Below are 14854 nucleotides of genomic sequence, written 5' to 3'. Positions count from 1 at the left end.
ATAATTCTCCAAGCTATCATCTCTTTAACAATCCTGATCAAAGGCCAATGTTGATTTTTGTTAAAAGTTATTGAAATTTATTAAGTTTATTATAGGTTCTGTGCTTACTAGTCTTTTTCCATTAAATGCAAACTTACAGGACATTACAATATTGAGGAAAAAATATGGCATATATTATTTTGTTACAATAGGTCAAAACATGCACAAACAGTTTTGAACAGGCAGAAATCACTTCCTACTGACAAACTTGGGAGGTGCATTCTTGCTAAATGGTTTTCATAAAAAAAAAAAAGTATTAAGACCTGAATTTTCACCTTGACCTATACTAGACCAGTTCCAAATCTGCATCTTCTCTATCTTCCTGGCCTTCAGTGAATTAAGCCTACTTACTGACATTCACCTTTAGACATGCTAACCCTCCTCTACACTAGCTCCTCATTTTTCTATTCTCCTGTATGTATATGCCCAAGCAATTCCACTTACAGGACTTACTCCCTTCTGTACCTCTCATCTCATGTTCACATTTATCTCTGCATGCCTCCTAGCTGTCATGCATCACTGGGACGATGTATTTCTTTAAACATATGTCATTTGGATTCAAACAGCTTGTGTTGAATTCAAGCTCTGTGGCTTACTATTTGTGTGACCTTGAGAAAGTTGTTTAACCTCTCTAAACCTGTATTTCCTTATCCTGAAAATAGAGATAATCATAGTATCTAACTCATAGGACTAGAAATTGCCAAGAAAAACTGAGATTCTACCCGACACACTTAAGTGTTCCTACTTACTAACACTATTATGGCTACTATCAAGAAATCCATTGCAAAAACTAATGTACCTTGGGCTTCCTTGGTGGCGCAATAGTTGAGAGTCCGCCTGCCGATGCAGGGGACACGGGTTTGTGCCCCGGTCTGGGAAGATCCCACATGCCCCGGGAGCGGCTGGGCCCGTGAGCCATGGCCGCTGAGCCTGCGCATCCAGAGCCTGTCTTCCGCAACGGGAGAGGCAGAAAAAAAAAAAAAAAAAAAAACAAGAAAACCCAATATACCTGCTTTCATCTCTAACCTTTTTTTTTTTTTTGCAGTCCGTGGGCCTCTCACTGCTGTGGCCTCTCCCGTTGCGGAGCACAGGCTCCGGAGGCGCAGGCTCAGCGGCCATGGCTCACGGGCCCAGCCGCTCCGCGGCATGTAGGATCTCCCCGGACAGGGGCACGAACCCGTGTCCCCTGCATCAGCAGGCGGACTCTCAACCACTGCGCCACCAGGGAAGCCCTCATTTATAAACTTTTGAGAAGCAAGTGCTATACCTCTGTATTAGGGCAGAGTTGAGTACAAGTTTGAAAAGTTTTTTTTTTTTTTAATTGGTCTATGAAGGAAAGGGAGTCTTAAGGTCACACTAAGTTACAATCATCATAGATCCTCCCTTGCCTGATACAACATCTAGTATTGGTTATTTTTATGAAAATCACTAGCAGGAGTAAGAAAATAGTCAAAGATTCACAATCCAAAACCAAAAGCTTTCTTTTAAATGCTCTTCAGAAAACTATGCTTAGTCACTTATAGAAGCATCTCACATTGTACAATTGCTGGATTCGTGTTAGGATGTTTGACCCAAAATTTCTAAACCGTATGTTAAAAACAACATGACAGCTTTCTTAAAGGAAAAAAAACCTTAGTATTCCAAGCTGAAGAGTCCCCATTTATGTTACAAAGGAGCTCTTCTGAAGTATACTCATTTTATCCTGTTTTAATATTATTTAAAAGTACTATAAGATTATAATACAATAAGAATTTATTTTGGCAATATGCAGTAGAATTTTGATATCAGGTTCATAGGAACTATAATTACTGCAACAACAAACAAATTTATAATTACCCATAAGAAAAACAATTGAAACAAAACAAAAAAAGCATAAATATTTCTTATTTGCATAGTCTTCAACAATGGAATCTAATAATGTACATAGTAGGAGACAGTAGTCATTTTTAAGGCCCTAAGAAACTTAAGTCTTAACAAAGAGAGAGGTATAGTTGTTCTTATTTGAATAGAAATTCTGAAAGGTGTTTCATCTTGAATCTGCTTTTCAGGGAGGGGTAGAAGAGCAAGAAAGCAAAGAATAAATAGCAGTACTGAAACTGCATGTCACCCAAAGTGAAATCACCAAAACTAGCTTGCTGATCTGCCCAACCTAATTAGGGATTTAACTAAAGGTATTAAGCTGATGTTTTAAATTTTACAATTATTTTATTGGAATTGAGACCCTGGGCAGCTTTAACATTATTTTAAATATCATAATATATATGGAAAATAATAAGGCAAGAGGCTCATAAAGTGAAGTTCAAAGACAATATAAAAAGTTTTATTTTTTCCAACCTAAACTTGCTCCAAAAGTGTAACTTTAAGTATTCTATTTCAAAACTGTCTAAACACACCCACAAGTGGTAGCCAGAGAAGACAAGTTGAAGGTTCAAGCTCCTTGTGATTTCACACAACTTTCAGTTCTATTCCAAACCCTCTTAGGGGGTAAACGAAACAAAAACAAAAACACAACAACAGAAAACATGGGATAGCTGCTGCTCTGAAGCTCAGAAGAGGGAGGGGGTTCATACATTCTACATTCTGATCCCACACATCTGCTCTTGCCACTGTTGGCTTTTCTCCTGAGCTGTGAAACACAGAGACACTTTCATTTACCATGAATATACACTCTGCTTTCACCCCAGCTTAGCCTATTTCTCCCCACAACTGGTGAAAATTGTTATTCTAAATTAAGAGCATGGGGGATGAGAGAGGGTTTCCCTATCATTTGAAGAAGCCACCATTGGAATCCGCAAATACACAAGAAGGCACTTGTTAGTTCCCTTCCAGTTCTCAATGTATTTGAAGCAGTTAGAAACTGTTTGAAGTAGCATCTTTTGAAAGAAAAGAAAAGGTCAAAATAAGGGACAATATGGAAGGGAAAAACAGGTCCCTTGTTACATTGTTTAAAAAGAAAACCCACAACTTTATATCATTGTTCCCAACTTCTGCTCCCATTCTGTCTAGTTATAACAGACTCTTTAGGCTGAAGTTAAATACCCCCTCCTACACAGTGGCAAAATATAACTATTTGATTACAAGGGTCTCACTCTGTGAAATATAATCACAGTGCCTCAGTAGGCATCCACTCAGTCATCATCATTAACAGCATGTTTTACATCCTTTACAGATGTGCACTCCTGCCCCTGCCTCAGTACCTACAGCAAATATGTGAAATGTCCCACTCTTGAAACTTACCAGTGTGAGACTTTCTTGACTTCTTCACCTAACCCCAAAGACCCTATACCACCATCTCCCATTTACCAAAACTCGGTAGCTTTCTTTTTTCTTCAGAGAAGAAATGTGGGACTAACATCACTAGGCAAACAAAGCTAAACTCCATGGAAAAATGAAATCGATGCAACAAAGAGAAGAAAGGGAAGAAGGGGGTGGGGTGGGAAATGCGGGTGTCTAACGAAGGAGAAACTGCCAGACTAACTTCTGCAATTTAACGGTTCTGGGGCAGCAGGAGACTGATGTGTAGAAAAACAACAAAGGTGGGCTTCCCACCCTCCTTACCGCCGTGGAGCCAGAGGAAGATGCAATATACACACGGATCACCATCTTGGTTGGGAACAGCGGCTGTAGTTGCTTGAGTCCTGCAAACGCCTGGAGAGCAGCTGCAGCAAAGGCTGGAATCAAGCTAGGGGCCTTACAGAGGTTGGGAAAGAAGGGTGGGGGAAGGTGGAAGGGGAACTCGCCAGAGCCCCGCCTCCTCTCTTGGCTGCTTTCACTGGGCTCAGAGGGCGGCAGTCCCAGCCCCAAACCCCGGAAGGCACAGGCTCGTTTACATCATTTCTAAATTTTTTTTTTAAATTGGGAATCTCGAATAGCACCGCGAGATCTGTTGAAACATTTATTTTTGACCATTCCCTCTCTGAGAAGAGGGAAAGGAGAAAGAAAAAGAAAGAGAGAGCGTTGAATTAAATTAGATTGCAATGAAGGATCTTTTCCCATGTAGACTCAAAGTTCTGCGTGTAACTTCCTGCTCAGAAGTGTATGCAAATAAGATGTCTTCTTTAAAAGAGGAAGTTCTGCGTTGAATCCAGACACTAGTGATAAAGACCAAGTTCTCAAAGCCTCGTGCATTTTAAGACTCCTATTACGTAGTGATTGTTCTGATGTTAGCTGGTGGCAGGAATTGGACCTTGAAGCACTGAGTGCTGCCTTGGAAGGTTTAGGAAAAGTATCAAGTTTCCCAAAGCCCAGAAACAGCAGGATTGGTTTTCTTTTTGAGTTTTGCTTTGTGTTAAATTACGGAATCCTGTTTCCGTGAGAATTTGCAGGAAACCTGATTGACTGGCAAACTCAAGAATGGAGGAAGAAACTGCAAATCAAAAAAAAAAAAAAAAAAAGGAAAATACAGTGTAAGAACGTGAAAGATTTCTGTTACGTTTTGTTTGCTTTCTAACTGACTGTGGAAAGGGAGTTTGTATCATATGTTGCAGGAGACGTGGAAATGGTGAACAGAGAGAGCAAATGGTTATTTGTAGCTCTAGGGAAATGAGCAAACAATTGGTAATGCCCAGAGAGGGACCATATACTTCAAAAGTGTAATTTCACCTTCCCAAATTATGTCAAATGAACAGAAATAAGGAACTTGCAAGATGAATGAGAGTGGAGAAAGGGTGTCAGTTGCCTGCCCTACTTCTTTACTTTTACTTTGAAGTTTGTCCTCCCTCTCCATTCTAGTGATTTATCATCTTTGTCTAGGTTCAGTAATTGTAACAGCTTCCTAACTGTTCCCTGTTCACAGATTCTCCCTTCTCCAAACTCTGTGATCCATACAACAACCTCAAGAGGTGGATATTATCACATCAATTTTTCAGATGAAGAAACAAACCCAGGAAAATAATTTTCCTAAAATTATTTAGCTAGTAAATTCCAGAGTTAAGATTGGTCTTCAAGTCCAACCAACTCCAAAGGCCACCCTCTTAAATATCATTTTAATACACTGCCTGTAACAGGGAAAGTACTCAATAATTGTTAGCTATTTTTCTTCCTAAAATATCAGTTTCATGTGTCACTAAAGACAATGTAGGCTGAAATACTTAAGATAGGTTTCCAGGGCTTCCCTGGTGGCGCAGTTGTTGAGAGTCCACCTGCCGATGCAGGGAACATGGGTTCGTGTCCCAGTCTGGGAAGATCCCACATGCCGTGGAGCGGCTGGGCCCGTGAGCCATGGCCGCTGAGCCTGCGCATCCGGAGCCTGTGCTCCACCACGGGAGAGGCCACAACAATGAGAGGCCCACACACAGAAAAAAAAAAATAGGTTTCCATTGCTAGATTATGTTTCTAAAGTGCTCCCACCATAATCTGGCCCTACACTATCCATACAGTCTTACCCATTGCTCCCCCAAACTAACTTCCTTGAATAATCATTGGTGACTCTCCACTGCAATAACCATACTTATTACCATTTCCATGCCTTGGCTCTTCCTGTTCCTTTCTTTGCCTTTTCCCCACATCGTCATACTTTTCTGCCTTCTCCATCTGTCCAACTCTTACCTTTATTAGATGCAAATAAAAATCTTTATACAAATGATCAGGCTGAAGTAAGTCAGGGTGACCTAGCCACCCTCACCATGGTCAACATCAGGGTGACTGTTATTGTGCTTCTTAGACCACAGAACAGGAAAATCTTCCTTCAGGTTGTGATTTGGCATAATGGGCATAATTTGCCATATAATAACATAATCTAACCTACCACCTCTCAGTGGTCAATATATATTCTATTTGGACCTATAGTTTATTTTGAATTGATGAAAAACATAAAGAGAAAGAAAGGAAAACTCTTCTATGTATTCTACATACGCATATGACAAAATTAATATCTCCAGAAAACTGAGTGGCAGACAGGATTAGCAATGAGTCCAGTGGATCTTATCAGGAACTTTGAGAAATGGGAAGACAATTCCTGGTGTTTCATTTCTTTTAAATACAGATGTATTAACCTAAGTGAAAAATTTCCCCATAAATTCATATATAAGCAAAATCTATTGGTCCTTATTAACAATACTTGGGATACAAGGGGCAGGGGGGCTTTACCAATGATTTTATCCTAGAAAATAACATTGTAGGTTATATTATACTTGTTCCTTACTATAGTTAACCATCTCTGGAATGTACATTTTAGAATGGTCATTTTTGCTTCATTTTAATAGTTCATAGAGCAGTCTCCAAAACCATCTGTTCATATAATTCAACTGGAAAGGTTAAGGTCTGATTAAAGAAGATGGATCAAGGGTTTTCAAACAGTATTTGTGACCAATTGCCACAGGAAATCTATTCATTTTTTAATGAAATAATATTTTTCATAAATTATAAAATGATTTTATACTGTGTGCAGAAAACTTAACAAACGTTGACAAGAAAAAAATCACCCACATTACTATTTAATATAGTAATACTACTATATTAAAAGTAGTATCTGGAGGTAACTACTTTTAATATGGTGGCATAAGCCTTTCCAACCTAGTCAGAGATAGATAGATGAGGGTGGGTTGAGGGGTTGAGAGAAGTGGTAAAGAGGAAGAGAGAGAGAGAATGTATTTTTCAAATTTATTACAAGATACATACTATTTTTTAAATCGCTCTTTGTCACTTAGAAAATATATTTTAAAACTTAGCACAGGACAGAAAATATTATCCTACATGATTTTAATGGCTTTACATGATTCCATTTTACAGATGTACCAAAATGTATTTAAACATTTCTGTATTGTTGAACATATTGCTTGTTTTTAATTATTCTATGTAGTTAGGACTGCAGTATACATTTATCAATAAATCTTTGCCCACATCTCTAAAAGTTTTTTCAAAGTAAATTCTTAGATGTGCAATTGCTGGCAAACTGGAGAGTTACTCCAGCCTATTGTTATAATGTTATAATTTGGACCCAGTATTGCCCTGATCTGAGAGGAAAAGAATGTTGATTTCATTGAAAAACTAGCTGATGTTTTCCCAATCACAAGAATTCGGTTGGGGAGGTTTGAGTAGAGGCTTTATGGCCATGGTTGTAGAGAATGGAATCTAAGGACAGTTCTTGGCAGGTTTTACTCTCCTCTTCTCCCTCACTGATTTTCCTGATATAAGTCCCTAACGTTTGGAACTTTGCTGAGGTGGCAGGTAAGTTCCTACATATACTTCCCTGCCCCATACCTCTTTAGATGCACCAGGCACTCATACTAGTAATGGCATTAGAATGAGTACAGCACTACACAGAAACATACATTTTGGTTCTCTGTGCTGAATTTTTGGGCCACCTGCTGAGCTGGAGGGCATAGGACAGTTTCAGTGAGATGTACATACAGTGGTAGAATTGGGGTGAATGGCATGGGCACAGGTGAACAGATAGAATATGAAGGTTACAGAATTGAGGATATCTGTCATATGGAATGGTTTCACACAGGTGTCTAATAAATTCTGGTAGATATGGGTCGTGCATATGACATAGGATGTAAACTAGAAGACGTCTCACATCCAGAAATTCTACCTCAGGTTTCAATCTCCATGCTTCACTCCTCTGAAGCATTTTTGCTGTATTCACTAGAGGTTCTGTTTTATGATGAGAAGACTCTCCCACATCAACATTTCTCTGAATTTTCCTTCTATCTCCTTGCCTTAACTGATACTTAATTCATCAGGACAGCTTTTACCTTTTGCAAGTGGAGACTGCTTATGCTCTCACACCCCTCTCAGGGTTAGCTGTCTCCAGGTGGGTTATTTTCATTCCGCATGCTGAAAGAGAAGGTCTGCCTAGAAGCTTCATTATCTTGCTCAGCAAATGCCCACTCTGGGCAAAAGCAGCGCTAACTCATCACTGAGCTCTTTGAAGTTAAAATCCATCCCCTTTTCTTTTCTTTTTTTTTTTCAAATTCACCTAAGTTGTGAATTTATTGGCATAAAGTTGTTCATAATATTGTCTTATTCTCCTTTTAATATGTGTAGAACTTTTAGTGGTATTGCCTCTCTCATTTCTGACATTAGAAATTTGCGTCTTTATTTTTTTTTTCTGATCTGTTTGGCTAGAAGATTATTGAGTTTGTTGGTCTTCTCAGGGAAACAGATTTGGATTTCACTGATCTTCTATCTTCTTTTTCAGTCATATTGATTTCTTCATTGATCTTATTTCTTTTTTTTTGCTTTAGCTTTAATATGATTTTTGTTTTCTAGTATCTTTTTTTTGAACTTTTTTTTCTTTACATCTTTACATCTTTATTGGAGTATAATTGCTTTACAATGGTGTGTTGGTTTCTGCTTTATAACAAAGTGAATCAGTTATACATATACATATGTTCCCATATCTCTTCCCCCTTGCATCTTCCTCCCTTCCACCCTCCCTATCCCACCCCTCTAGGGGGTCACAAAACACCGAGCTGATCTCCCTGTACAATGCGGCTGCTTGCCACTAGCTATCTGTTTTACGTTTAGTACTGTATATATGTCCATGCCACTCTCTCTCTTTTTCGCAGCTTACCCTTCCCCGTCCCCATATCCTCAAGTCCATTCTCTAGTAGATCTGTGTCTTTATTCCTGTCTTACCCCTAGGTTCTTCATGACATTTTTTAAATTCCATATATATGTGTTCACATATGGTATTTGTCTTTCTCTTTCTGACTTACTTCACTCTGTATGACACACTCTAGGTCCATCCACCTCATTACAAATAGCTCAATTTTTGTTTCTTTTTATGGCTGAGTAACATTCCATTGTATATATGTGCCACATCTTTATCCATTCATCTGATGATGGACACTTAGGTTGTTTCCATCTCTGGGCTATTGTAAATAGAGCTGCAATGAACATTTTGGTAATTGACTCTTTTTGAATTATGGTTTTCTCAGTGCACATGCCCAGTAGTGGGACTGCTGGGTCATTTGGTAGTTTTATTTGTAGTTTTTGAAGGAACATCCATACTGTTCTCCATACTGGCTGTACCAATTCACATTCCCACCAGCAGTGCAAGAGTGCTCCCTTTCCTCCACACCTTCTCCAGCATTTATTGTTTCTAGATTTTTTGATGTTGGCCATTCTGACTGGTGTGAGATGATATCTCATTGTAGTTTTGATTTGCATTTCTCTAATGATTAATGATGTTGAGCATTGTCTCATGTGTTTGTTGGCAGTCTGTATCTCTTCTTTGGAGAAATGTCTATTTAGGTCTTCTGCCCATTTTTGGATTCAGTTGTTTGATTTTTGTTATTGAGCTGCATGAGCTGCTTGTAAATTTTGGAGATTAATCCTTTGTCAGTTGCTTCATTTGCAAATATTTTCTCCCATTCTGAGGGTTGTCTTTTGTTCTTCTTTATGGTTCCCTTTGCTGTGAAAAAGCTTTGAAGTTTCATTAGGTCCCATTTGTTTATTTTTATTTTTGTTTCCATTTCTCTAGGAGGTGGGTCAAAAAGGATCTTGCTGTGATTTATGGCATAGAGTGTTCTGCCTATGTTTTCCTCTAAGAGTTTGATAGTTTCTGGCTTTAAATTTAGGTCTTTAATCCATTTTGAGCTTATTTTCATGTATGGTGTTAGGGAGTGACCTAATCTCATACTTTTACATGTACCTGTCCAATTTCCCAGCACCACTAATTGAAGAGGCTGTCCTTTCTCCACTGTACGTTCCTGCCTCCTTTCTCAATTATAAGGTCACCACATGTGTGTGGGTTTATCCCTGGGCTTTCTATCCTGTTCCATTGATCTATATTTCTGCTTTTGTGCCAGTACCATACTGTCTTGATTACTGTAGCTTTGTAGTATAGTCTGAAGTCAGGGAGCCTGATTTCTCCAGCTCTGTTTTTCGTTCTCAAGATTGCTTTGACTGTTCGGGGTCTTTTGTGTTTCCATACAAATTGTGAAATGTTTTGTTCTAGTTCTGTGAAAAATGCCAGTAGTAGTTTGATAGGAATTGCATTGAATCGGTAGATTGCTTTGAGTTAGTAGAGTCATTTTCACAATGTTGATTCTTCCAATCCAAGAATATGGTATATCTCTCATTCTATTTGTATCATCTTAAATTTCTTTCATCAGTGTCTTTTAATTTTCTGCCTACAAGTGTTTTGTCTCCTTAGGTAGGTTTATTCCAAGATATTTTATTCTTTTTGTTGCAGTGGTAAATGGGAGTGTTTCCTTGATTTCACTTTCAGATTTTTCATCATTAGGGTATAGGAATGCCAGATATTTCTATGCATTAATTTTGTATCCTGCTACTTTACCAAATTCATTGATTAGCTCTTGTAGCTTTCTAGTAGCATCTTTAGGATTCTCTATGTAGAGTATCATGTCATCTGCAAACAGTGACAGGTTTACTTCTTCTTTTCTTATTTGGATCCCTTTTATTTCCTTTTCTTCTCTGATTGCTGTGACTGAAACTTCTGAAACTATGTTGAATAAGAGTGGTGAGAGTGGGAAACCCTGTCTTGTTCCTGATCGTACTGGAAATGCTTTCAGTTTTTCACCATTGAGGATGATATTGGCTGTGGGTTTGTCATATATGGCCTTTATTATGTTGAGGAATGTTCCCTCTATGCCTACTTTCTGCAGGGTTTTTATCATAAAAGGGTGTTTAATTTTGTTGAAAGCTTTCTCTACATCTATTGAGATGATCATATGGTTTCTCTCCTTCAATTTTTTAATATGGTGTATCACGTTCATTGGTTTGCGTATATTGAAGAATCCTTGCATTCCTGGAATAAACCCCACTTGATCATGGTCTATGATCCATTTAATGTTCTGTTGGATTCTGTTTGCTAGTATTTTGTTGAGGATATTTGCATCTTTGTTCATCAGTGATATTGGCCTGTAGTTCATTTTCTTTTGACATCCTTGTCTGGTTTTGGTATCAGGATGATGGTGACCTCGTAGAAGGAGTTTGGGAGTGTTCCTCCCTCTGCTATATTTTGGAACTGTTTGAGAAGGATAGGTGTTAGCTTCTCTCTAAATGTTTGATAGAATTCCTCTGTGAAGCCATCTGGTCCTGGGCTTTTGTTTGTTGGAAAATTTTTAATCACAGCTTCAATTTCAGTGCTTTTGATTGGTCTGTTCATATTTTCATCTTCCTCCTGATTCTGTCTTGGCAGGTAGTGCATTTCTAGGAATTTGTCGGTTTCTTCCAGGTTGTCCATTTTATTGGCATAGAGTTGCTTGTAGTAATCTCTCATGATCTTTTGTATTTCTGCAGTGTCAGTTGTTACTTCTTTTTCGTTTCTAATTCTATTGATTTGAGTCTTCTCTCTTTTTTTCATGATGTGTCTGGCTAATTGTTAATCAATTTTGTTTATCTTCTCAAAGAAACAGCTTTTAGTTTTCTTGATCTTTGCTATTGTTTCTTTCATTTCTTTTTCATTTATTTCTGACCTGATCTTTATGATTTTTTTCCTTCTGCTAACTTTGGGATTTTTCTGTTCTTCTTTCTCTAATTGCTTTAGGTGCAATGTTAGGTTGTTTATTCGAGATGTTTCCTGTTTCTTGAGTTAGGATAGTATTGCTATAAAATTCCCTATTAGAACTGCTTTTGCTGCATCCCATAGGTTTTGGGTCATCGTGTCTCCATTGTTATTTGCTTCTAGATATTTTTTGATTTCCTCTTTTATTTTTTCAGTATTTTTCTTTGTTATTACGTAGTGTATTGTTTAGCCTGCTTGTGTTTGTATTTTTCACAGATCTTTTCCTGTAGTTGATATAGTCTCATAGCGTTGTGGTCGGCAAAGATACTTGATACAATTTCAGTTTTCTTAAATTTACCAAGGCTTGATTTGTGACACAAGATATGATCTATCCTGGAGAATGTTCCATGAGAATTTGAGAAAAATGTGTATTCTGTTGGTTTTGGATGGAATGTCCTATAAATATCAATTAAGCCCATCTTGTTTAATGTATCATTTAAAGTTTGTGTTTCCTTATTTATTTCCATTTTGGATGATTTGTCCATTGGTGAAAGTGGGGTGTTAAAGTCCCCTACTATGAATGTGTTACTGTCAATTTCCCCTTTTATGGCTGTTAGCATTTGCCTTATGAATTGAAGTGCTCCTATATTGGATGCATAAATATTTACAATTGTTATATCTTCTTCGTGGATCAATCCCTTGATCATTATGTGGTGTCCTTCCTTGTCTCTTCTAATAGTTTTTATTTTAAAGTCTATTTTGTCTGATATGAGAATTGCTACTCCACCTTTCTTTTGGTTTCCATTTGCACGCAATATATTTTTCCATCTCCTTACGTTCAGTCTGTATGTCTCTCTAGGTCTGAAGTGGGTCTCTTGTAGACAGCATATATATGGGTCTTGTTTTTGTGTCCATTCAGCCAGTCTGTGTCTTTTGGTGGGAGCATTTAATCCATGTACATTTAAGGTAATTATCAATATGTATGTTCCTATTTCCATTTTCTAAATTGTTTTGGGTTTGTTATTGTAGGTCTTTTCCTTCTCTTATATTTCTTGCCTAGAGAAGTTCCTTTAACATTTGTTGTAAAGCTGGTTTGGTGGTGCTGAACTCTCTCAGCTTTTGCTTGTCTGTAAAGGTTTTAATTTCTCCATCAAATCTGAATGAGATCCTTGCTGTGTAGACTAATCTTGGTTGTAGGTTTTTCTCCTTCATCACTTTAAATATGTCCTGCCAGTCCCTTCTGGTCTGCAGAGTTTCTGCTGAAAGATCAGCTGTTACCCTTACGGAGATTCCCTTGTGCATTATTTGATGTTTTTCCCTTGCTTCTTTTAATATGTTTATTTTTGTATTTTATTTTTGACAGTTTGATTAATACTTGTCTTGGTGTATTTCTCCTTGGATTTATCCTATATGGGACTCTCTGTGTTTCCTGGACTTGATTAACTATTTCCTTTCCCATATTAGGGAAGTTTTCAATGATGTCTCAGAGGTCTCTGAGATGGTTTTCAGTTCTTTTCATTCTTTTTTCTTTATTCTGCTCTGCAGTAGTTATTTCCACTATTTTATCTTCCAGGTCACTTATCCGTTCTTCTGCCTCAGTTATTCTGCTATTGATCCCATCTAGAGTATTTTCAATTTCATTTACTGTATTGTGCATCGTTGCTTGTTTCATCTTTACTTCTTCTAGGTCCTTGTTAAACGTTTATTGCATTTTCTCTATTCTATTTCCAAGATTTTGGATAATCTTTACTATCATTATTCTGAATTCTTTTTCAGGTAGAGTGCCTAGTTCCTCTTCATTTGTTAGGTCTGGTGGGTTTTTATCTTGCTCCTTCATCTGATGTGTGTTTTTCTGTCTTCTCATTTTGCTTATCTTACTGTGTTTGGGGTCTGCTTTTTGCCGGCTGCTGGTTCGTTGTTCCCATTTTTTTTTGTTGTCTGTCCCCAGTGGCTAAAGTTGGTTCAATGGGTTGTGTAGTCTTCCTGGTGGAGGGGACTAGTGCCTGTGTTCTGGTGGATGAGGCTGAATCTTGTCTTTCAGGTGGGCAGGTCCACGTACTGGTGGTGTGTTTTGGGGTGTCTGTGGGTTTATTATGAATTTAGGCAGCCTCTCTGCTAATGGGTGGGGTTGTGTTCCTATCTTCCTGGTTGTTTGGCATAGGGTGTCCAGCACTGTAGCTTGCTGGTTGTTGAGTGAAGCTGGGTGATGGTGTTGAGATGGAGATCTCAGGGAGATTTTCGCCATTTGATATTATGTGGAGCTGGGAGGTCTCTTGTGGACCAGTGTCCTGAAGTTGGCTCTCCCACCTCAGAGGCAGAGCACTGACTCCTGGCTGCAGTACCAAGAACTTTCATCCACACAGCTCAGAATAAAAGGGAGAATAATTAGAAAGAAAGAAAGAAAGAAAGAAAGAAAGGAAGGAAGGAAGGAAGGAAGGAAGAAAGAAAGAAAGGAAGGAAGGAAGAAAGAAAGATAGAAAGAAAGAAAGAAAGAAAGAAAGAAAGAAAGAAAAATGAAAGAAAGAAAGATAGAAAGAAAAAAGAAAGAAAGGAAGAAAGAGAGGAGAGAAAAAGAGAGAAAGAAAGGAAGGAAGGATGGAAGGAAGGAGATAAAATAAAATAAAACAAAGTAAGATAAAATAAAATAAAATAATTAAAATAAAGAATAATTATTAAGAAAAAACAATTTTAAAGAAAAAAAAGTGACGGACGGATAGAACACTAGGACACATGGTGAAAGCAAAGCTATACAGACAAAATCTCACACACAAGCATACACATACACACTCACAAAAAGAGGAAATGGGAAAAAATAAAAAACCTTGCTCTCAAAGTCCACCTCCTCAATTTGGGATGATTTGTTGTCTATTCATGTATTCCACAGACGCAGGGTACATCAACTTGATTGTGGAGCTTTAATCTGCTGCTTCTCGGTCTGCTGGGAGGGATTTCCCTTTCTCTTCTTTGTTTGCACAGCTCCCAGGGACTCAGCTTTAGATTTGGCCCTGCCTCTGTGTGTAGGTCACCGAAGGGCATCTGTTCTTTGCTCAGACAGGACAGGGTTAAAGGAACAGCTGCTTCGGGGGCTCTGGATCACTCAGGCCGTGGGGAGGGAGGGGTGCAGATGCAGGGCGAGCCTGCAGAGGCAGAGGCCGGCGTGATGTTGCACCAGCCTGAGGTGCGCTGTGCGTTCTCCCAGGGAAATTGTCCCTGAATCCCGGGACCCTGGCAGTGGTTGGCTGCATAAGCTCTCCGGAAGGGAGGTGGTGATAGTGACCTGTGCTCGCACACAGGCTTCTTGGTGGCGGCAGCAGCAGATTTAGCGTCTCATGCCCGTCTCTGTGGTCCACGCTGTTAGCCGCGGCTCACGCCCATCTCTGGACCTCCTTTAAGCAG

At 38.6% G+C, this 14854-nt stretch overlaps 1 protein-coding gene across 1 annotated transcript in view; it reads right to left on the bottom strand.

The window, feature by feature from the left end:
* SH3BGRL (SH3 domain binding glutamate rich protein like) overlaps positions 1–3867 on the bottom strand; it is an 83097-nt gene extending 79230 nt beyond the window's left edge. Inside the window, exon 1 of the mRNA XM_065901033.1 lies at positions 3598–3867. Within this exon, the coding sequence (XP_065757105.1) occupies positions 3598–3642 (45 nt within the window). The 5' untranslated portion in view covers positions 3643–3867. The remainder of the gene's footprint in view (positions 1–3597) is intronic.
* Between the last annotated feature and the right edge of the window lie 10987 nt (positions 3868–14854).

Source organism: Phocoena phocoena, chromosome X (genome assembly GCF_963924675.1).
Source record: "Phocoena phocoena chromosome X, mPhoPho1.1, whole genome shotgun sequence".
Taxonomy (NCBI): Eukaryota; Metazoa; Chordata; class Mammalia; order Artiodactyla; family Phocoenidae; genus Phocoena; species Phocoena phocoena.
Note: the sequence above shows the minus strand (reverse complement) of the source record. Positions and strands in the feature narration are given on the sequence as shown.